Source organism: Pseudophryne corroboree, chromosome 9 (assembly GCF_028390025.1).
Source record: "Pseudophryne corroboree isolate aPseCor3 chromosome 9, aPseCor3.hap2, whole genome shotgun sequence".
NCBI lineage: Eukaryota > Metazoa > Chordata > Amphibia > Anura > Myobatrachidae > Pseudophryne > Pseudophryne corroboree.
The window spans coordinates 460,198,946-460,223,365 of NC_086452.1; the positions used below are offsets into that span (position 1 = coordinate 460,198,946).

At 49.3% G+C, this 24,420-nt stretch overlaps 1 protein-coding gene across 2 annotated transcripts in view; it reads left to right on the forward strand.

Annotated features, from left to right (window-relative positions):
- The window catches only part of IRAK2 (interleukin 1 receptor associated kinase 2), a 67,883-nt gene that overhangs the window by 36,970 nt on the left and 6,493 nt on the right, over positions 1 to 24,420 (forward strand). For both annotated transcript variants that reach the window (XM_063941270.1, XM_063941269.1), the window contains exons 3-8: positions 7,866 to 8,045; positions 8,157 to 8,267; positions 10,964 to 11,067; positions 11,470 to 11,658; positions 17,352 to 17,416; positions 21,846 to 21,957. In XM_063941270.1, coding sequence (XP_063797340.1) covers positions 7,866 to 8,045; positions 8,157 to 8,267; positions 10,964 to 11,067; positions 11,470 to 11,658; positions 17,352 to 17,416; positions 21,846 to 21,957 — 761 coding nt within the window. The remainder of the gene's footprint in view (positions 1 to 7,865; positions 8,046 to 8,156; positions 8,268 to 10,963; positions 11,068 to 11,469; positions 11,659 to 17,351; positions 17,417 to 21,845; positions 21,958 to 24,420) is intronic.

Sequence of the window (24,420 nt, forward strand, 5' to 3'; positions counted from 1 at the left end):
CAATACTGTTGCTGCTCATAACAAGTGGGTCACTGAGCCTGGGGAGTGGTGTTGCGGCCGTATACTCTCTGGCGCACGGCGTCCAAGATCCACACTCAGATCAGTAGTTTAGTCTCATAACTATGCGTCTGCCTGCCTGATGCCGCCCTAAGACCACGTGGGGGCTCTTGCACGGCGACGGTCCGCATGTTCTTATAATTGCCGAGGTTCTATGAAAGTGTAACGCTGCACTAACTAATTTGAAGACCGATCTCATGGTGAGAGGGATAAAGAAAAAAAAGGCCAAGACCAAGCCGGACGCGATCCCATCCCCTGCGAACCGACATTCGTCGGACCTACGTCAGTTCTTAACCACTCCAACCTCAATCCCCGCAACTTCCTCCACTGTCCCGACCTCTCCGAATCTACACGGCCCGGTGGTCGACATGTCATCTCCTGAGACTCCGTTGCCTCCACAGGCCCTCTCTCTGTCTGCGGAGATAAGCGAGATATTGTCTCATGTAAAGACACTCCCCACGAAGCATGATTTCTCAGCCTTGGAGACTCGCTTGCTTTCCACCATCACTCAGGAAGTGACAGCGCTCCGACAAGATATGTCCCAAGTTGCGACCCGTGTCGATGTCCTAGAACGCCACGAATCGTCTAACGTGGATTCTCTGACTAAATTTCGAGAGGTGCTATCACATCAACGGGACGATATCTCATTTCTAAAATCACGTATTGAGGATATGGATAATCGCGGTCGGCGAAATAATATTAGAGTCAGGGGCCTACCTGAGAGCGTTCAACAGGCTGACCTGACAGCGGCCTTAACTACGATATTTGGAGAACTTATTGACCTGGATCCGAACAAGGACATCATATTTGATAGAGCTCACCGAGCCCTCCGTCCCCGCGGCTTACCATCTGACAGACCACGAGACGTGATTTGCAGGCTCCATTATTATGTCCAAAAAGAGGAAATAATGAGATCGGCCCGTCAGCTGGATAGTATTGCCTTTCAAGGGGACAAGATCCAGATATTTCCTGACCTTGCCTGGTCGACCTTACAACAACGTCGAGCCTTGAAGCCTCTTACAGACTCTCTCAGGAAACTCGAGCTGAAATATAGATGGGGCTTCCCTTTCTCCCTCCAGGTCTCTCATGGTGGCAAAGTCGCAAGTCTCTCCAGACCTTCGGACTTACAGGCCTTCTTCACGATCTTGGGAATTCCTCCGGTACCGTTACCAGATTGGGACGCCTTTCACCACCTACCGGTCCTACCTGTTGTGCTCCCTCCAGACGACGCGTGGCAGCAAGTACGTTCCCCACGGACGCGGGGAACCACTCATGGTTCACGTTCTTCAGAACCTCCCTGAATGAGACGTCTCGTCCCGAGCGGACGTGAATTTTCTTGCTACCCATGTTATGCACTGAGTTCTTTCTCTTAAATTGTGCTATGTGTTGCTCACACGTGAGATCGGTTCTTGTAACTTTATAAAAGTTTACAGTTGTTATGGTTTCATAGATAAGGGATGAGGTATCATCGATATGTTATTTAGGAATTTTTTTTATATATTTTTTTTTTGTCCTTTTTCTCTCATGCTGTATTTATTGTGTGGGTGACGATACTCATATACACAATTGATCAGCCTATATGAAACCAGGTTTGATAGCTTAAAGAATATATGTACACTTTTGTATAAGATTTCATATTTTTATTTTTTGTTTCATTTGTGCCTTTGTGCACACCTCGGTAATACAATATACTTGTTTAGATTATATCTTGTGGATGGTCGCTGTCCTGGGCCCCCCGTAGGACCCCCACTATGCTGCATCCCCTGTTTCTTTGGACTGGGAGTCGGCAGGATTCCGCTCCTGTCCTTTTTGCAGCAGTCCTTTTTGTAGTATTATTATTTCTGTTTAATGTCAAAGTACTTTACGGCGTGGTTTTCCACGCTGCATCTTTTTTTCTTCTTTTCTCTACTTTCCCTTTTTTTCTATTTCCTTCCCTTGCCGCTCTTCTTTCCCCTCCCCCAGTGTCTGACGTAGGGAAGACTATTGTAAAGCACTTAGGCCCGCCTGACAATGGGGGTGAATGATCTACATGTAACTACCCTTAACGTCAAAGGGTTAAATATTCCTGAGAAAAGGTCTAAACTTCTTAAATGGCTTAGGGATGAGAAAGTTGATGTTGCTTTTATTCAGGAAACACATTTCAAGATGGGACACGTGCCGTCCCTAAAATGTCACTATTATCCTCATGTTTTCCTGTCTAATAATTCTGCTGGTAAGACATTGGGCGTGGCTATATTACTGGCTCGCCACCTGCCTGTCCTTAATGTTTCCTCCCATGGAATAGCTGAGGGTAGGGGGTTGCTGGTGAAATGCGACATACACGGTCAGCGGTTTTCTTTCTTGAATATATACGCTCCCAACGCTAAACAACCTTCCTTTTTGTCCTCAGTTCTAGATATTGCGGAACCTCTCCTGGAGGGGGTGGTGGTGATGGGAGGTGACCTAAATTGGACCCTAGATCCCAGCCAGGACAATTCTAAAAAGATCTCCTGCAGGCCGGAGAGAGAGCATAGGGGAATGAGGCGCGCCCTGCTCGACCACCAGCTGATTGACACATGGCGACTGACACATCCTACTGAGATAGATTACTCCTTTTTCTCACACCCACATCAGACATATTCCAGAATTGATTACCTGTTTCTGAGCCACCGGCACTTACACCTCCTTTCTGATGCCTCTATAGGACAGATTGTGTGGTCAGATCATGCCCCAGTTAACCTCACTTTACGCTTGCCTCCCAACGCACATCGCCAATGGTCCTGGCGTTTTAACGACACTTTTTTGCAGGACGCAGACTGTCGGTCTCGAATCGACGAAGCTTTAGATTCTTATATCTGTACCAATGACTTAGATGACATTTCTAAAGTCTCAGTTTGGGAAGCACACAAATGTGTCATTAGGGGGGTTTGTGTCCAGGTGGGATCCTTCCGCAAAAAGCAAAGGGAGAAATTTCGAGGTGACTTATTGTCTAAAATACAATCTCTCGAGCTTTTACACAAGAAATCCCAATCCCCACAGCATTATGCTGATCTCGAAGCTGCTAGGGCAGATCTGAATAAGCTACTCTCTGATAGAGTTAAGTTTTCTTATCGGAAGTGCCGTAGCAGATACTATCAATGGGGCAACAAACCTGGGAAATTACTAGCCAAAGCCCTTAGAGAGCAACGTGCTCTTACTTTTATTCACACAATTAAAAATAATCACGGACAGTCCCAACATGAGACACCTCACATCGCTAGGGCCTTTAGGGCATATTATTCCACTCTATATAACCTTTCTGGTCCGACCGGAAGACCTGACAAGTTGTCCCATCAAACAGCCATAGCTGACTATTTACGGACCTTAGACTTCCCCACGCTATCCATAAAAGAAGTGGAGGATCTAGATGCTCCTTTTTCTACTGAGGAGGTTCAGAAAGTTATTGAATCCTCTCCCAACGGCAAGAGTCCCGGCCCTGATGGCTATACCATTGCTTATTATAAAGCTTTCAAAGAGAAATTAGTCCCTCTACTCACGAGAGCCTTCAATACTATATCAGAACAATCGCCTTTCTCCCCACAATCTCTCGAAGCCCATATTGCAGTTCTACCCAAGGAGGGTAAAGACCCTAGTCTTTGCTCCAGTTATCGGCCAATTTCACTATTAAATATAGACATAAAACTTTTTGCCAAACTGATTGCAAACCGCCTTAAATTATTATTACCTGGTCTGATACATGGAGATCAAGCTGGATTTGTTTTAGGCCGAGAGGCTAGAGATAACACCTCTAAAGTGCTCAACATGATTCACTATGCAGGCCAGCTTTCATCCCCATCAGTCATATTATCGACCGATGCTGAAAAAGCATTTGACAGAGTAGACTGGGACTTTCTGGCTGGTATACTGAAGCATCTTGGGCTCGGTAACGCCTGTCTTCACAGAATCCTATCTCTTTATACTTCCCCGTCTGCCAAAATTAGGATTAATGGCTCCCTTTCCGATTCCTTTCCTATTTCCAATGGCACGCGACAGGGCTGCCCACTATCTCCATTGCTCTTTGTTCTTTGCATGGAAACATTAGCTCGAAGCATTAGGGCTAACCCGAATATCTCGGGCTTGCTGGTGAAGGGGACTGAATACAAACTGGCTTTATACGCCGATGACTTACTTGCTATAATCTCAAAACCGGTCACTTCTTTGCCGAACTTGATGGTAGAATTTGAGAAGTTTGGAGCCCTCTCTAACTTCAAAATAAATTATTCCAAATCTATTGCCATGAATTTAACTACTCCTCCTGATATAGTAGAGGGTCTGAAACATGCCTTCCCCTTTACCTGGCACGACCACAAATTAAAATACTTGGGGGTGTTACTGACCAACGATTTATCTAAATTGTTCTCCCTAAATTTTAACCCCTTACTGGCCAGGCTGCGCCTAGACTTCCAGAAATGGAAGAAACTAAGACTGTCTTGGTTCGGCAGGATTAACGTTGTCAAAATGAACGCCCTCCCTAGGATATTATTCTTTCTCCAGACCCTTCCGATACACATCCCCCTACTTTGGCTCCGAGACGTCCAGAATCTTATTCGCGCGTTTGTTTGGGGACGTAAGACACCTAGGTTTAAACACGACATTTTATTTAGGAGAAAACATCAAGGGGGGCAACAACTCCCACATATTTCTAACTACTACCACGCAGTACATTTGAATAGGATTCTGGAATGGACGCGTGCTAAAGACCGAAAACAATGGGTCCTGCTAGAGGAGGGCTGTCTTCCACATTATATTGAAATAGCACCTTGGCTTCCTACCCTTCCGAAGGTTACACACCCCACGGTCTCCCCCACGCTTAAATTATGGGCCACGCTGAGATCCCAGAACCATATATCCTCCAAATGGTCCCCCCTAACCTCCCTTCTCCATAACTCCGAATTTGCTCCAGGTCTTCACGGGACAGCTTTTGCTCCATGGGCGGAAGCCGGGATTTTTAGAGTCGGTCAGCTGGTGAGCTCGGGTAGGGTGCGCTCCTTTTCAGATGTTCAGTCTTCTTGGAACCTTCATAGTGCTGAGTTTTGGAGGTTCCGGCAGGTTCATAATTTCATATCATCTTCTAAGAACCTCCCTGACATAACTAGGGATCTCACTGGGTTTGAAAGACTATGCACTTCTCCTAGTTCTCCCACACATACTATCTCGCAAATCTATGCGCTTATCATGGAAAACTTTTTCCCGCAACCTCCTACCTTCATAGCTTCCTGGGAGAGAGAATTGGCAGGGCTACCCACGCAGATTAACTGGGATTCCGTATTCAACAACGCCAAGGCGAGTTCTCTATGCCTATCGACATTAGAGACCCTCTATAAACTTATATATAGGTGGTATAGGACTCCTCTTGTTCTCAATAAAATGTTTCCCTCTCTCTCGAATCTGTGTTGGAGATGTAAAAATGCCCCAGGGAGTTTTATACACATTTGGTGGGACTGCCCTCTTATAACTCCATTTTGGGCAGAGGTATTCAAGTGTTCCGAACAGATAGTGGGCGATGAGATCCCGAAAGACCCGGGTTTTTGGCTCCTCAATCACACCACCGCACAAACACACTCCTACAAACACTCCCTGTTGAGACATCTTAGCAACGCAGCAAAAGCGATTGTTCCAATTCTTTGGAGATCCATCTCACCACCCTCGATTAAATTATGGTTCACAAAGATCGATTACTTTTTAGATATGGAAGACCTTGTCTCCTTCTCATCTGGGAAAACCGTTAACTTTACAGCTATCTGGTTTCCCTGGTACGATTTTAAGGACTCACCTTTGTATCGATCCTACATGGTGACATAACCCACCTCATATTCATATTCATACTTATATTCAAATTCATATTCCGATTAGGATATCTTTCTAATATGTCTCAGACCCTTAATTGAGGGAGAACCCCCCTCCGTCCCCCAAACAAGCCGTCCCAGACACTCACCCCTGACTCTACCTGTTCTAAATTTCCCCCTCTTTTCTTTCTTCTTTCTTCTCCTCTCTCTCTTTTCCATTTTTCTATGCTGTTTTGTTAAAATGTTCCTCATTTATAAGTTCGGATGTTGTAAGCAAAGCAGACAAGTTATTTTCATACTTTGGGCGCTCTATGTGTAGCCTGCTGATATGCAATGTTTTTTGTTCCCCCCTTCTTTTTTTTTGGAAAAGTATTGCTGTAATGTTTTGTCTGCTGCTTTAATTAATAAAAAACAGTTTACACAAAAAAAGAAAAAGAAATTGCAGTTATGAAGCTCCAGTATTAAAACACGTTTGTATGGCCAGTGGATCAATCAGTGATAAATACCTCTCACGTGGGCTGGTCCATTTACCGGGCGTCCCCGGTCAGGTATCCTGCGTTGCCCACTGCCGCTCTGCAGCGGAATAGAGACAGATTGCTGCAAAGGATTGGCTGACCTATACGGCGTGTGTGACAGCGGCTATTTGGAAGCTGGAATCAGTCAGGAAGATTGCCGTCAGAGAGTCCTGACCTCCGTGCCACATGTGAGACACCTGAGCAAGGTGTATGAAGAAACGAGTCCCAGAGAATCCTGAACTCCGTGCCGTATGGGAGACACCTGAGCAAGGTGTATGGAGAGGCGGGTCCTAACGCGTTTCGTCACGCTCCACGTGACTTTTTTAAAAAAAAGTCACGTGGAGCGTGACGAAACGCGTTAGGACCAATCTGCAGCAATCTGTCTCTATTCCGCTGCAGAGCGGCAGTGGGCAACGCTGAGGCGCTTATTTAGCAGTCAATCCATTCTGGTTTTGTTTTTAGCAATTAATGGTTCAAATATGTTGGTATTGGGTTTAGAATGGTGATATGAATTGCAATATACAGCCGATGGCACTGAGGTTATGCCACATTGTCTGAGGAATTGAAGTTGACACTGCATGAAACGCGTATGAATAACTTTGCATGGCAGATCTGTAACAGCTGGCTAAGTACTAGTGTAGTTACCTAAGCCGGCATTATTTCCCATAGAGACTGAGGTGGTCATTCCGAGTTGATCGCTCGCTGCCGTTTTTAGCAGAATAGCGATCAGGCTAAAAATGGGCGATTCTGCGCACGCGTTAAGTATTTTCACACAAAACTATGCAATTTTACACAGGGCCGAGCGACGCTTTTCAGTCGCTCTGCTGATCGGCGAGTGATTGACAGGAAGTGGGTGTTTCTGGGTGGTAACTTGCTGTTTTCCAGGAGTTTGCTAAAAAACGCAGGCGTGTCAGGTAAAAACGCAGGCGTGCCTGGGGAAACGGGGGAGTGGCTGGCCGAACGCAGGGCGTGTTTGTGACGTCAAACCAGGAACTAAACAGTCTGCAGTGATAGCAATGTAGGAGTAGGTCTGGACCTACTCAGAAACTGCAGGGAAATATTTCATAGCAGAACTGCTAACCTTTCGTTTGCACTTCTGCTAAGCTAACATACACTCCCAGAGGGCGGCGGCCTAGCGTGTGCAATGCTGCTAAAAGCAGCTAGCGAGCGAACAACTCGGAATGAGGGCCTGACTGGCTTCTGAATTCCGCATTCATTTGCACACATTGACCTGTATATACTATATAAAGGCAATTGTAATTCACAGGCAGATGTGTGATAAAGTTGTATACATTCTCATTAATCCTATATATTACGTTTTGTTGGAGCTTAGATGCGTCCATGCCTTCTGCACATACGTAGTAAAGGCATAGCATAGTAAAATACTGAACAATGGTAAAAAGTGCGTCAGTGTATAACGGATGAGCGTGTAATATGAGGAATTGCGCTCTTACTGGATTACACGTTTTTGTCCTGTGATTTTATTTAGCATCGCTTACCATGAATGACCAAACCACTATACAGAGGTTCTGGATGAAGCGGAAAGGGGGGGATGGCGTGACCCGGGAGGTGCTGTGGAGTTGGGGGCAGAAATTGGCCACTGTGCAAGACTTGGAAGCCATCCTTCACCACTTGGAGCTCTATCGGGCTTTGCACATCCTCAGGCAATGTGAGTGTCTTTCCCAATACGTGTCCGTTCCGTTACCGGTATTTGTGGACGCAGGTGACTTGGTGCAGAATTGGCTGTGATAAAGGGTTGAGTGTTTATCCTTAATTGTAGGTTCCAATAGTTCTGGAAAGGTTCCTCTGGCTGAGGAGAGGAGAACAGGCCAGCGCTCTGCAGCAGAAGAGAGCTGTAGAAACAGTCACTGTTCCACTGAAAAGGTTTCAGGTAAAAAGCATGTGATTGAGTGTCGCTGTGCTGTGATTGGGTGTCACTGAGCTGTGATTGGGTGTCGCTGAGCTGTGATTGGGTGTCGCTGTGTGATTGGGTGTCACTGTGCTGTGATTGGGTATCACTGTATTGTGATTGGGTGTCACTGTGCTGTGATTGGTTATCTCTGTGCTGTGATTGGGTATCACTGTGCTGTGATTGGGTATCGCCGTGCTATGATTGGGTGTCACTGTGCTGTGATTGGGTATCACTGTGCTGTGATTTGGTGTCACTGTGCTGTGATTGGGTATCACTGTACTGTGATTGGGTATCGCCGCTCTGTGATTGGGTGTCGCTGTGCTGTAATTGGGTATCACTGCGCTGTGATTAGGGGTGTTGATCATAGGGTCGACTGTAACTAGGTCGACAGTCATTAGGTCGACCACTATTGGTCGACAGTGACTAGGTCAACACCTGAAATAGGTTGACACGGTTATTAGGTCAACATGAACATGGTCAACATGGAAAAAGGTCGATATGAGTTTTTAAAAATAAAATAAATTGGTGTTGTTTTCTTCGTAAAGTGACCAGGAACCCTAATTAGTGCACCGTGTCCCTTCGCTACCGCTGCGCTCGGCACAGTTTACTATTCCCAATCGTAGTCCACGTGGATCATAAAGTATAAAAAGTTAAAAAAGTGAAAATTTTTGAAAAACTCATGTCAACAGTGACCATCTCGACCGATAGACCATGTCAACCTAATGCATGTCGACCAATAGTAGTGTCAACCTAAGTGCAGTCGATGTAAAGACCGTTGATTAGGTATTTCTGTGCTGTGATTGGGCATCACTGTGCTGTGATTGGGCATCACTGTGCTGTGATTGGGTATTACTGTGCTGTGAATGTGTATTACTGTGCTGTGATTGGGTATTACTGTGCTGTGATTTGGTATTACTGTGCTATGATTTGGTATTACTGTGCTGTGATTTGGTATTACCGCGCTCCATTTGGTTATCACTGTGCTGTGATTGGGTTTTACTGTGCTGTGATTGGGTATTGTTGTGCTGTGATTTGGTATTACCGCGCTCCATTTGGTTATCACAGTGCTGTGATTGGGTAATACTGTGCTGTGATTGGGTATTACTGTGCTGTGATTGGGTTTTACTGTGCTGTGATTGGGTATTGCTGTGCTGTGATTGGGTATTACCGCGCTCCATTTGGGTATTACTGCGCTGTGATTGGGTATTACTGCGCTGTGATTGGGTATTACTGCGCTGTGATTGGGTATTACTGTGTTGTGATTGGGTATTACTATGCTGTGATTGGGTATTACCGTGCTCCATTTGGATATTACTGTGCTGTGATTGGGTATTAATGTGCTGTGATTTGGTATTACCGCGCTCCATTTGGTTATCACTGTGCTGTGATTGGGTATTACTGTGCTGTGATTGGGTATTATTGTGCTGTGATTGGGTTTTACTGTGTTGTGATTAAGTTTTACTGTGCTGTGATTGGGTATTGTTGTGCTGTGATTGGGTATTACTGTGCTGTGATTGGGTATTACCGCTCTCCATTTGGGTATTACTGTGCTGTGATTGGGTATTACTGTGCTGTGATTGGGTATTACTGCGCTGTGACTGGGTATTACTGCGCTGTGACTGGGTATTACTGTGCTGTGATTGGGTATTACCGCGCTCCATTTGGGTATTACTGTGCTGTGATTGGGCATTACTGCGCTGTGATTGGGTATTACTGTGCTGTGATTGGGTATTACTGTACTGTGATTGGGTATTACTGTGCTGTGATTGGGTGTCACTGCTGTGATTGGGTATCACTGTGCTGTGATTGGGTATCACTGTGATGTGATTGGGTATCACTGTGATGTGATTGGGTATCACTGTGCTGTGATTGGGAATCACTGTGCTGTGATTGGGAATCACTGTGCTGTGATTGGGTATTACTGTGCTGTGATTGGGTATTACTGTGCTGTGATTGGGTATTGTTGTGCTGTGATTGGGTATTACTGTGCTGTGATTGGGTATTACCGCGCTCCATTTGGGTATTACTGTGCTGTGATTGGGTATTACTGTGCTGTGATTGGGTATTGTTGTGTTGTGATTGGGTATTATTACTGTGCTGTGATTGGGTATTACCGCGCTCCATTTGGGTATTACTGTGCTGTGATTGGGTATTACTGTGCTGTGATTGGATATTGTTGTGCTGTGATTGGGTATCACTGTGCTGTGATTGGGTATCACTGTGCTGTGATTGGGTATTACTGTGCTGTGATTGGGTATCACTGTGCTGTGATTGGGTATCACTGTGCTGTGATTGGGTATTGTTGTACTGTGATTGGGTATTACCGCGCTCCATTTGGGTATTGCTGTGCTGTGATTGGGTATTACTGCGCTGTGATTGGGAATTGCTGTGCTGTGATTGGGTATTACTGTGCTGTGATTGGGTATTACTGTGCTGTGATTGGATATTGTTGTGCTGTGATTGGGTATCACTGTGCTGTGATTGGGTATCACTGTGCTGTGATTGGGTATTGTTGTGCTGTGATTGGGTATTACCGCGCTCCATTTGGGTATTGCTGTGCTGTGATTGGGTATTACTGCGCTGTGATTGGGAATTGCTGTGCTGTGATTGGGTATTACTGTGCTGCAATTTTGGGGGGTGGCAGCGGTAGATCACCGTTTGGTTATTTTTTCCAGCATTTGATGCACAATCGCTCCCATCGCCTCCCCCTCCCCCGGCTGACCTCCTGAAAACCCTGCATATAGACTCAGATGCTGATCAGGTGTCCCGCACCGACCAGGTAAATGTGATGTCATTATGTCTTCAGTAACCCATGTTGACACCATGACTATCGGCCTTACGCTCTAGATCATTCCGATGGTAGACATGCTGACTGCATACCGGTTTATGTCACCAGAACCTGCACCAATATAGAATAAGTGATAATATTAGTAATGTATATAATGTTAAAATACACGAGTGACGTTAATATATGTATAAACTCCTGTAAATAATATTTCCATCATTTGGGTGTATATTATTTCCCTTTTAAATTGTTTTGGGTTGATATCACATATTGGTTTATACGGTGTTAGTAAATGCAGGTATTGGGGATCAGTGTCCTCTTCTGTCACATTGAGTTATAGGGCTGATAGCATTACATTATGGAGAGAGGTGATAAATAACCTCTGTTTACTACTAGGCATTGAGCATCCCCCAACAAGAGATCAGCCTGACCCCGGGCACTGCCTGCCAGCACTGGACCCTGCAGCAACTGAACCAAGCCACCGACAAATTCAGCACTGACCGCAAAATACACAGCGGGCAATTTGCTGATGTCTTCGTAGGGCGGAAAGCAGACACAGTATATGCAATAAAGCGGCTAAAGGAGGTAAATTATTATTATCACATTTAATTTGTGCATTGCCGGGATATTCATACGTTCTGTATGATTAGAGGTTACCTCTGATGACAAAAAATAATTGCCATATTTGCATAGGGATTCTCACTACATAATGTAATATCACTGAGAAAAGGGCATTTTGAAGGGATCGCTTGAAGGATGGGAATCTGATTGAAAGTGTTAGTGAGTTACAGAGGTGAGGAACAGACCTGGAGACTGGGAGAGAGTGTGATGGAGTGAGTTACTGAGGTGAGGGGCAGACCTGGAGACTGGGAGAGAGTGTGATGGAGTGAGGCTGTGAGTTACTGAGGTGAGGGACAGCCCTGGAGATAGGGAGAGAGTATGATAGAGAGAGGCTGTGAGTTACTGAGGTGAGGGGCAGACCTGGAGACTGGGAGAGAGTGTGATGGATAGAGGCTGTGAGTTACTGAGGTGAGGGACAGCCCTGGAGACTGGGAGAGAGTGTGATGGAGTGAGGCTGTGAGTTACTGAGGTGAGGGGCAGACCTGGAGACTGGGAGATAGTGTGATGGAGAGAGGCTGTGAGTTACTGAGGTGGGGGGCAGACCTGGAGACAGGGAGAGAGTGTGATGGAGAGTGGCTGTGAGTTACTGAGGTGAGGGACAGCCCTGGAGACTGGGACAGAGTGTGATGGAGTGAGGCTGTGAGTTACTGAGGTGAGGGGCAGACCTGGAGATAGGGAGAGAGTGTGATGGAGAGTGGCTGTGAGTTACTGAGGTGAGGGACAGCCCTGGAGACTGGGACAGAGTGTGATGGAGTGAGGCTGTGAGTTACTGAGGTGAGGGGCGGTCCTGGAGACAGGGAGAGAGTGTCATGGAGAGAGGCTGTGAGCTACTGGGGTGAGGGGCGGCCCTGGAGACAGGGAGAGAGTGTGATGGAGAGTGACTTTGAGTTACTGAGGTGAGGGGCAGACCTGGAGATAGGGAGAGAGTGTGATGGAGAGAGGCTGTGAGTTACTGAGGTGAGGGCGGCCCTGGAGACAGGGAGAGAGTGTGATGGAGTGAGGCTGCGAGTTACTGAGGTGAGGGGCAGACCTGGAGACAGGGAGAGAGTGTGATGGAGAGAGGTTGTAAGTTACTGAGGTGAGGGGCAGCACTGGAGACTGGGAGAGAGTGTGATGGAGAGAGGCTGTGAGTTACTGAGGTGAGCAGCAGTCCTGGAGATAGGGAGAAAGAGTGTGATGGAGAGAGGCTGTGAGTTACAGAGGTGAGGGACAGCCCTGGAGACTGGGAGAGAGTGTGATGGAGAGAGGCTGTGAGTTACTGAGGTGAGGGGCAGACCTGGAGATAGGGAGAGAGTGTGATGGAGTGAGGCTGTGAGTTACTGAGGTGAGCAACAGACCTGGAGACAGGGAGAGCATGTGATGGAGAGAGGCTGTGAGTTACCGAGGTGAGGGGCAGCCCTGGAGACTGGGAGAGAGTGTGATGGAAAGAGGCTGTGAGTTACTGAGGTGAGGGGAGGCCCTGGACACAGGGAGAGAGTGTGATGGAGAGAGGCTGTGAGTTACTGAGGTGGAGCACAGCCCTGGAGACAGGGAGAGAGTGTGATGGAGTGAGGCTGTGAGTTACTGAGGTGAGGGGCAGACCTGGAGACTGGGAGAGTGTGATGGAGTGAGGCTGTGAGTTACTGAGGTGAGGGGCAGACCTGGAGACTGGAAGAGAGTGTGATGGAGGTGAGGGGCAGCCCTGAAGACAGGGAGAGAGTGTCATGGAGAGAGGCTGTGAGTTACAGAGGTGAGGGGCGGCCGTGGAGACAGGGAGAGCGTGTGATGGAGAGAGGCTGTAAGTTACTGAGGTGAGGGACAGCCCTGGAGACTGGGAGAGAGTGTGATGGAGAGAGGCTGTAATTACTGAGGTGAGGGACAGCCCTGGAGACAGGAAGAGAGCGTGATGGAAAGTGGCTGTGAGTTACAGAGGTGGAGCACAGCCCTGGAGACAGGGAGAGCGTGTGATGGAGAGAGGCTGTGAGTTACTGAGGTGAGGGGCGGCCCTGGAGACAGGGAGAGCATGTGATGGAGAGAGGCTGTAAGTTACTGAGGTGAGGGACAGCCCTGGAGACTGGGAGAGAGTGTGATGGAGAGAGGCTGCAATTACTGAGGTGAGGGACAGCCCTGGAGACAGGAAGAGAGTGTGATGGAAAGTGGCTGTAAGTTACAGAGGTGAGGGGTGGACCTGGAGACAGGGAGAGAGTGTGATGGAGAGTGACTGTGAGTTACAGAGGTGAGGGGCAAACCTGGAGACTGGGAGAGAGTGTGATGGAGAGTGGCTGTGAGTTACTGAGGTGAGGGGCAGCCCTGGAGACTGGGAGAGAGTGTGATGGAAAGAGGCTGTGAGTTACTGAGGTGAGCAGCAGTCCTGGAGATAGGGAGAAAGAGTGTGATGGAGAGAGGCTGTGAGTTACAGAGGTGAGGGACAGCCCTGGAGACTGGGAGAGAGTGTGATGGAGAGAGGCTGTGAGTTACTGAGGTGAGGGGCAGACCTGGAGATAGGGAGAGAGTGTGATGGAGTGAGGCTGTGAGTTACTGAGGGGAGCAACATACCTGGAGACAGGGAGAGCATGTGATGGAGAGAGGCTGTGAGTTACCGAGGTGAGGGGCAGCCCTGGAGACTGGGAGAGTGTGATGGAAAGAGGCTGTGAGTTACTGAGGTGAAGGGCGGCCCTGGACACAGGGAGAGAGTGTGATGGAGAGAGGCTGTGAGTTACTGAGGTGGAGCACAGCCCCGGAGACAGGGAGAGAGTGTGATGGAGTGAGGCTGTGAGTTACTGAGGTGAGGGGCAGACCTGGAGACTGGGAGAGTGTGATGGAGTAAGGCTGTGAGTTACTGAGGTGAGGGGCAGACCTGGAGACTGGGAGAGAGTGTGATGGAGTGAGGCTGTGAGTTACTGAGGTGAGGGGCAGACCTGGAGACTGGGAGAGTGTGATGGAGTAAGGCTGTGAGTTACTGAGGTGAGGGACAGCCCTGAAGACAGGGAGAGAGTGTCATGGAGAGAGGCTGTGAGTTACAGAGGTGGAGCACAGCCCTGGAGACAGGGGGAGCGTGTGATGGAGAGAGGCTGTAAGTTACTGAGGTGAGGGACAGCCCTGGAGACTGGGAGAGAGTGTGATGGAGAGAGGCTGTAATTACTGAGGTGAGGGACAGCCCTGGAGACAGGAAGAGAGTGTGATGGAAAGTGGCTGTGAGTTACAGAGGTGGAGCACAGCCCTGGAGACAGGGAGAGCGTGTGATGGAGAGAGGCTGTGAGTTACTGAGGGGAGCGGCAGTCCTGGAGATAGGGAGAAAGAGTGTGATGGAGAGAGTCTGTGAGTTACTGAGGTGAGGGCGGCCCTGGAGACAGGGAGAGAGTGTGATGGAGAGTGGCTGTGAGTTACAGAGGTGAGGGGCGGCCCTGGAGATGGGGAGAGAGTGTGATGGAGTGAGGCTGTGAGTTACTGAGGTGAGGGGCAGACCTGGAGACAGGGAGAGAGTGTGATGGAGAGAGGCTGTGAGTTACAGAGGTGAGGGGCAGCCCTGGAGACTGGGAGAGAGTGTGATGGAGAGAGGTTGTAAGTTACTGAGGTGAGGGACAGCCCTGGAGACTGGGAGAGAGTGTGATGGAGAGAGGCTGTAAGTTACTGAGGTGAGGGACAGCCCTGGAGACAGGAAGAGGGTGTGATGGAGAGTGGCTGTGAGTTACAGAGGTGAGGGACAGACCTGGAGACAGGGAGAGAGTGTGATGGAGAGTGGCTGTGAGTTACTGAGGTGAGGGGCGGCCCTGGAGACAGGGAGAGAGTGTGATGGAGAGAGGCTGTGAGTTACTGAGGTGAGGGACAGCCCTGGAGACTGGGAGAGAGTGTGACGGAGAGAGGCTGTAAGTTACTGAGGTGAGGGGCAGCCCTGGATACAGGGAGAGAGTGTGATGGAGAGAGGCTGTGAGTTACTGAGGTGAGGGGCGGCCCTGGAGACAGGGAGAGAGTGTGATGGAGAGTGGCTGTGAGTTACTGAGGTGAGGGGCGGCCCTGGAGACAGGGAGAGAGTGTGATGGAGAGAGGCTGTGAGTTACTGAGGTGAGCAGCAGTCCTGGAGGTGGGGAGAGAGTGTGATGGAGTGAGGCTGTGAGTTACAGAGGTGGAGCACAGCCCTGGAGACAGGGAGAGAGTGTGATGGAGAGAGACTGTGAGTTACTGAGGTGAGGGGCAGTCCTGGAGATAGGGAGAAAGAGTGTGATGGAGAGAGGCTGTGAGTTACTGAGGTGAGGGGCTATCCTGGAGACGGGGAGAGAGTGTGATGGAGTGAGGCTGTGAGTTACTGAGGTGAGGGACAGCCCTGGAGACTGGGAGAGAGTGTGATGGAGAGAGGCTGTGAGTTACAGAGGTGAGGGACAGCCCTGGAGACTGGGAGAGAGTGTGATGGAGAGTGGCTGTGAGTTACTGAGGTGAGGGACAGCCCTGGAGACAGGGAGAGCGTGTGATGGAGAGAGGCTGTGAGTTACTGAGGGGAGCGGCAGTCCTGGAGATAGGGAGAAAGAGTGTGATGTAGAGAGGCTGTGAGTTACTGAGGTGAGGGCGGCCCTGGAGACAGGGAGAGAGTGTGATGAGAGAGGCTGTGAGTTACAGAGGTGAGGGACAGCCCTGGAGACTGGGAGAGAGTGTGATGGAGAGTGGCTGTAAGTTACTGAGGTGAGGGACAGCCCTGGAGACTGGGAGAGAGTGTGATGGAGAGTGGCTGTGAGTTACAGAGGTGGAGCACAGCCCTGGAGACAGGGAGAGAGTGTGATGGAGAGAGGCTGTGAGTTACTGAGGTGAGGGCGGCCCTGGAGACAGGGAGAGAGTGTGATGGAGAGAGGCTGTGAGTTACAGAGGTGAGGGACAGCCCTGGAGACTGGGAGAGAGTGTGATGGAGAGTGGCTGTAAGTTACTGAGGTGAGGGACAGCCCTGGAGACTGGGAGAGAGTGTGATGGAGAGTGGCTGTGAGTTACAGAGGTGGAGCACAGCCCTGGAGACAGGGAGAGAGTGTGATGGAGAGAGGCTGTGAGTTACTGAGGTGAGCAGCAGTCCTGGAGATAGGGAGAAAGAGTGTGATGGAGAGAGGCTGTGAGTTACTGAGGTGAGGGGCTATCCTGGAGACGGGGAGAGAGTGTGATGGAGTGAGGCTGTGAGTTACTGAGGTGAGGGACAGCCCTGGAGACTGGGAGAGAGTGTGATGGAGAGAGGCTGTGAGTTACAGAGGTGAGGGACAGCCCTGGAGACTGGGAGAGAGTGTGATGGAGAGTGGCTGTGAGTTACTGAGGTGAGGGACAGCCCTGGAGACAGGGAGAGAGTGTGATGGAGAGAGGCTGTGAGTAACTGAGGTGAGGGGCAGTCCTGGAGACAGGGAGAGAGTGTGATGGAGAGAGGCTGTGAGTTACTGAGGTGAGGGGCAGCCCTGGAGACAGGGAGAGAGTGTGATGGAGAGTGGCTGTGAGTTACTGAGGTGAGGGGCAGCCCTGGAGACAGGGAGAGAGTGTGATGGAGAGAGGCTGTGAGTTACTGAGGTGAGGGGCAGCCCTGGAGACAGGGAGAGAGTGTGATGGAGAGAGACTGTGAGTTACTGAGGTGAGGAGCAACATACATTATTGGTGACTTGGTCTTGTGTCAGGATATTACTCTTAGCACTGAGTAATATTTGTGCTTTCCCCTCCAGCCTGACAGCGAGCAGACGGACGGGTTACATTCCTTCTTCCACACAGAAGCACAAATAAGTTTTCGGTAAGCACAGGGCCATTCTCTGCAGACTGCGCATGTGGCAAAAACAGCAAACACGGCCCGCTCACGCATCACACGCAGCGTCCGCAGAGGCAAGAAGCCCCATAGTAGTTGGATCTTGGGCAGACATAACCTTCTGTGAAATGGGTATTTGCAGGTGGCAACTGTGCGGTTACAGGGTGGATGCACAGAACAGATGCACTACGTGGGACTGTTGTGGGTGTCATGGGCGCGTGGCCCTGCTTTCCACGCCTGTCTGAGGCTTGTGTACAGAGATAGGACGCCTGTTTCAGATGGACCTTTTGCTCCCAGCATTGGTCTGGAGCAAGTGGCGATACGAATCATTGCAGCTGCGGCTGGGAAAACAGTGGGCGGAGCGATACCCACGCATGAAGCTGCATTATTAGTCACAACAAGGACAGACGGGCACTCACATTAGCATAAGGTGGTGAATCCGGCATCCGGAGAAGTCCGCATGTGGCGGCGCGGCACTCTGTCAGAATCAGGCCCACTACACTCATTCACAGGTTGAAGTCTTGGATCATTTAGTTTTATCTGAAGAAACCATATTGGTTTTCATAGTGTAATGTACGCTAATATAGATACAGTGGGGTATATTTACTAAAATTCGTATTTTTCCGAAAAAGGTCAAAGATCAATCACGAATGACATCGACAGTATAAAATTGCAACTTTTTGAATTGATTACGACTAATTTACTAAGCTGCCGTATTTTGCCTTTTCGGGTTTTCCGATGTCGATGTCATTCGTGTTTTTTTTCTGTTTTTTACGGCAGTGATTAGCAAAACACTGCCGACTTTTTCAAAATGAATCTCGGCCGGATCTGTGTGATCCGTGATGGGGTTCATTTTTTTTTTTAAATAAACACTGTAAAACTTAAAAAAAAATTGCGTGGGGTCCCCCCTCCTAAGCATAACCAGCCTCGGGCTCTTTGAGCCGATCCTGGTTGCAGAAATATGGGGAAAAAATTAACAGGGGTTCCCCCATATTTAAGCAACCAGCATCGGGCTCTGCGCCTGGTCCTGGTTCCAAAAATACGGGGGACAAAAAGAGTAGGGGTCCCCCATATTTTTAAAACCAGCACCGGGCTCCACTAGCTGGACAGATAATGCCACAGCCGGGGGTCACTTTTATATAGTGCCCTGCGGCCGTGGCATCAAAAATCCAACTAGTCACCCCTGGCCGGGGTACCCTGGGGGAGTGGGGACCCATTCAATCGAGGGGTCCCCCCCCCCAGCCACCCAAGGGCCAGGGGTGAAGCCCGAGGCTGTCCCCCCCATCCAATTGGCTGCGGATGGGGGGCTGATAGCCTTTTGTGAAAATGAAAAGATATTGTTTTTAGTAGCAGTACTACAAGGCCCAGCAAGCCTCCCCCGCATGCTGGTACTTGGAGAACCACAAGTACCAGCATGCAGCGGAAAAACGGGCCCGCTGGTACCTGTAGTACTACTACTAAAAAAATACCCCAAAAAAGACAAGACACACACACCTTGAAAGTAAAGATTTATTACATACATCCACACAAACATACTTACCTATGGCCCCACGCAGGTCGGTCCTCTTCTCCAGTAGAATCCAAGGGGTACCTGTTGAATAAATTATACTCACCAGCTCCAGGGTCCCAGGCTCCTCGTAGCATCCATTTGTAATCCACGTACTTGAATAAAATAAAAAAACGGAGAGCCGAGCCACGCACTGAAAGGGGACCCATGTTTGCACATGGGTCCCCTTTCCCCGACTGCCAGAAACCCACTGTGACTTCTGTCTAAGTGGGTTTCTTCAGCCAATCAGGGAGCGCCACGTTGTGGCATCCTCCTGATCGGCTGTGTGCTCCTGTACTGACTGACAGGCGGCACACGGCAGTGTTACAATGTAGCGCCTATGCGCTACATTGTAACCAATGGTGGGAACTTTCTGCTCAGCGGTGAGGTCACTTTCGGTCAACCGCAGGGCAGAAAGTTCCCACCATTGGTTACAATGGAGCGCATAGGCGCTACATTGTAACACTGCCGCGTGCTGCCTGTCAGTCAGTACAGGAGCACACAGCCGATCAGGAGGGTGCTACAACGTGGCGCTCCCTGATTGGCTGAAGAAACCCACTTAGACTGAAGTCAGAGTGGGTTTCTGGCAGTCGGGGAAAGGAGTCCCATGTGCAAACATGGGTCCCCTTTCAGTGCGTGGCTCGGCTCTCCGTTTTTTTATTTTAATCAAGTACGTGGATTACAAATGGATGCTACGAGGAGCCTGGGACCCTGGAGCTGGTGAGTATAATTTATTCAACAGGTACCCCTTGGATTCTACTGGAGAAGAGGACCGACCTGCGTGGGGCCATAGGTAAGTATGTTTGTATGTTTGTGTGGATGTATGTAATAAATCTTTACTTTCAAGGTGTGTGTGTGTCTTGTCTTTTTTTGGGTATTTTTTTAGTAGTAGTACTACAGGTACCAGCGGGCCCGTTTTTCCGCCGCATGCTGGTACTTGTGGTTCTCCAAGTACCAGCATGCGGGGGAGGCTTGCTGGGCCTTGTAGTACTGCTACTAAAAACAATATCTTTTCATTTTCACAAAAGGCTATCAGCCCCCCATCCGCAGCCAATTGGATGGGGGGGGACAGCCTCGGGCTTCACCCCTGGCCCTTGGGTGGCTGGGGGGGGGACCCCTTGATTGAATGGGTCCCCACTCCCCCAGGGTACCCCGGCCAGGGGTGACTAGTTGGATTTTTGATGCCACGGCCGCAGGGCACTATATAAAAGTGACCCCCGGCTGTGGCATTATCTGTCCAGCTAGTGGAGCCCGGTGCTGGTTTTAAAAATACGGGGGACCCCTACTCTTTTTGTCCCCCGTATTTTTGGAACCAGGACCAGGCGCAGAGCCCGATGCTGGTTGCTTAAATATGGGGGAACCCCTGTCAATTTTTCCCCCATATTTCTGCAACCAGGATCGGCTCAAAGAGCCCGAGGCTGGTTATGCTTAGGAGGGGGGACCCCACGCAATTTTTTTAAAGAAAATAACCACTTTCCCACCCCTTCCCACTGATATACATGCACGGATCTCATGGATCCCTGCATGCCTATACAATCACGGATTAAAAAAGCAGGTCTGTTTTTTTTTAGCACTTTTTTACGAGTTGTAATTTTTCACGGCAGTGTTTTATTTTTTTTTGCTTTGCACTTCTTAGTAAATGACCGAGATTCATACTTAAACAGCCGCGTTTTGACCGATGGTGTATTCATTCGTAATTATTTTCATGGACTACCCAAAAATTACGAATGCCCTCATCACTGCCGTGATTTGAGTTTAGTAAATTACCGAGATGACACTTTGATGAAAAAACGGCATCTCGGTCAAAATCGGGACCTTAGTAAATATACCCCAGTGTGTAAGCGATGAGGACATCTACGCTGGCTAAACATGTGTGGGCTACATGCAAAAGCAGCCAGTATTTACCCTGCACAGAAACAATATACTGTAAATATGTTTGCCCCCCCTTGCATGGCAATATGGTTTGTCCAGACACAAAGTTACCTGCTCTTTCTGCCCATGGAGCCTGGTAATCTTCCCATGTGTGACAGGGCTCGAAGCCGTCAGTCCCCACTCAGTTCATGACCATGGGGTATATTCAATAAGAGTCGGGTCCATTCCGACATGCAGTTGACGGAATGGACCCGACAACCCCTATTCAAAAGAGCAGCCAAATCCGACTGTCGGATTTGGCCGCTCCCGGTGTCTTGTCCTGCCGCTGCTGTCAGCGGCTGCTGGGTGCGCTGACAGCAGCGGCGGGGGGGAGGGAGCTGTCTGCAGCGCCGGGGGGAGGGGGGGGGGGGGAAGGGGAGCTGTCAGCGGCTGCCGTGGGAGAGATGTCTGCGGCGGTGGGGGCAGCAGCGGGAGAGCAGCGGAGGAGGATGAGATGGAGAGGAGACGGGGGGAGCAGCAGCGGAGGCTCACGGCGGCATTCACCCGGCTCCAGCAAGCAGGACCTTGCTTGCTGGGGCCGGGTGGACGCTGCCGCTGGGTTCCTGCTCTCCCCGCTGCCCCCACCCCCTTCCGTCTCCTGCTCTCAGTTTACTTCATCTCAATTGGACTTTTTTTAAAGTCGGATTGAGATTGTCGGAAACGGGGCTCAAACCTGTCGGGTTTTTCCCCGCTTCCGACAATGCACGCTGATCGGCGGCTGAAGTCGCCGATCAGCGTGCATTCTGACAGCATTCCGACAAGTCGGGTTTCCCGACTTGTCGGAATAAACGGGGCCCTAATGAATAGGTCGGAACCCCTTCCGACCTAAAACTGTCGGAAGCTGCCATCTTTCCGACAAGACGGCAGCTTCCGACAGTTATTGAATATACCCCCATGTATAGGTCTAGAACAGCGGAAGCCTCTTATCTTACGTCTGATCTCTTCCCATTTACGTTTCAGTTGTAAGCACCACAACCTGCTGCCACTGCTGGGCTTCTGTCTGGAGAACAAGCACTTCTGCCTCATCCACCAGTTCATGAAGAATGGTTCCCTAGATACTGCTCTACAGGAGGTACGCTCAGTGTCTTTATCATGCAGAAAAAAGAAATAAAGAGAACTGTATGTACATTATTCACTTTGTAACATGATTAGAAAGCAAAATAATCAAATGTAGGAACGTCAGGAAAGGTTTTTCTGTACTATGGTCTAATTCAGACCTGATCGCAGCTGCAGTCAGATAGCCGCCGCCTATAGAGAGTGAAAACCCTCCCCATGCAAGCGTGTGAATGCATGTGTACGCCGTGCAGAAACTTCACCAGACAGCGGACATCTGCAATTCCGTTTGCAACTCACTCACCGTCTAATGATTTTTCCATACTGCGCAGTCTGTGTGTAGCCCAGGACTTACTCCTACAGTGCCATACAAACAGGGTGATCGGGGCCGGAGCTGACGTCACACACCCGGCCTAAAAACGCTTGGGAACGCCTGCGTTCTTCCTGACACTCCCAGAAAACGGCCAGTTACCACCCCCAAACGCCCGCTTTCTGTCAATCACCTTACGTACGCCTAGTGATCGAAATTTTCGCTCCATCCTGTCGCTATTTGGCATCTCGCCAGCGCATTGCGGTGCATACGCAAGCACAGTCGTTCGATAATCAGCCGCTGTGCAATCAGGTCTGAATCGGGCCCTATGAAAGGATGCTCTCCCCACCGAGCCTATCTTCAGTAGAGGCAGCCCAGATATAATTCTAGGGTGCCGGGTCAGCAGATCTGCAGCTCTTCCTGTGGATCTTTTTGGAAAACCTGGCCTGCAACCACTGACGTTAGGATCCACGGATGCTGCGTGAATGGGCGATGTGATGAACATACGGTGTTGCCGATATTGCACTGTTTCGGGAGCTCAGGTGCCTGGCAGAAGAAATGTGTCGCTGCCTGCACATCCATGTAATCACCCCAGCCAGACGAGGCAGGTACATCCGATTATTAGCTATAATGGTGTATAATAGTCATTCCGTTCAGCTTTGACAAACCAAAGTGAGTCCGTGTGTGACCAGCTTGTTATGTTTCGGCATGGGGTAACGGTGTCCTTGCTTGGCAATCATTATGAAGCATAGGCTATATCAGGGGTTGGCAACGTGTGGCACATAAGCTGCTGGAGAACTACACATCCCAGCATGCCCTGCCACAGTTTTGCTGTTAGGACATGCTAAAACGTTGGCCAGGCATTCTAGGATGTGTAGTTCCGCAGCAGCTGCAGTGCCACACGTTGCCTACCCCTGGAAACAGGAAGTGATACAACCTGCCCTGACCTTGCCAGTCTCCGACAGGTCACGCCCTCTTTCCTGATAGGCCACCACCGTTTTGAATGGCGAAAATGGGAATTGCTACCCGTATTATTTCCAGTTTGCCCTGCATTATGTAAATAATCATGCGTTTACTTATATTTGCAAAGAATACACCAATAGAAGCAACTAGAGACCCTTCCTTTTAATTTCACTTCAGACGATACTGCATACTTCTCAACTGTCCCAATTTCAGCGGGACAGTCCCGTTTTTCGGACACGGTCCGCTGAACAGTGGCGTATTTATAATAGGTGCAAGGTATGCAGTGCACACAATCCCCTGTACCCACACTGCACTCATTTCTTGAATACTTACCCCTCCAGAGACCTGAGTTGGCGGCAACAGCACTGCTCAAATCACCGGGAAAACGGTGTGGTGGCCATTTTCCCAGTGTTTTGCAAATGTGCAGTAGGAAAATGGTCACCGCGCCATTTTCCTGGAGTACTGCGCCTTTACACTCATACAGTGCTAAGGTATTTTCCCGGGAAAATGCTTCACATTGTGTCAGGTTGTGTAAGAATGATCACAGTAAGAGATGTTGCACTGCGGCAGACCCCACTTTAAGCCACTCTAAGGTGGTCATTCCGAGTTGTTCGCTAGCTGCATTCATTCGCTGTGCAGCGATGAGGCAAAAAATAGGCACTTCTGCGCATGCGGCGCAATGCACACGCGCGACGTACTATTACAACAACCGATGTAGTTTCACACAAGGTCTAGTGAAGCTTTTCAGTCGCACTGCTGGCCGCAGAGTGATTGACATGAAGTGGGCGTTTATGGGTGTCAACTGACCGTTTTCAGGGAGTGTTCGAAAAAACGCAGGCGTGCCAGGAAAAACGCAGGCGTGGCTGGGCGAACGCAGGGCGTGTTTGTGACGTCAAAACAGGAACTGAACAGTCTGAAGTGATCGCAAGCGCTGAGTAGGTTTTGAGCTACTCTAAAACTGCACAAAAAAACTTTGCCGCCGCTCTGCGATCCTTTCGTTCACACTTCTGCTAAGCTAAAATACACTCCCAGTGGGAGGCGGCATAGCGTTTGCACGGCTGCTAAAAACTGCTAGCGAGCGAACAACTCGGAATGACCCCCTAAGTACAGTGCACATCGGCTGTCGGTGTCATCACAGCTTCTCAGTGATGCAGAACCAAATTATCTCCAGGGCAGTGATTAAGAGGTCTATTCATGAAGCAGTGATAA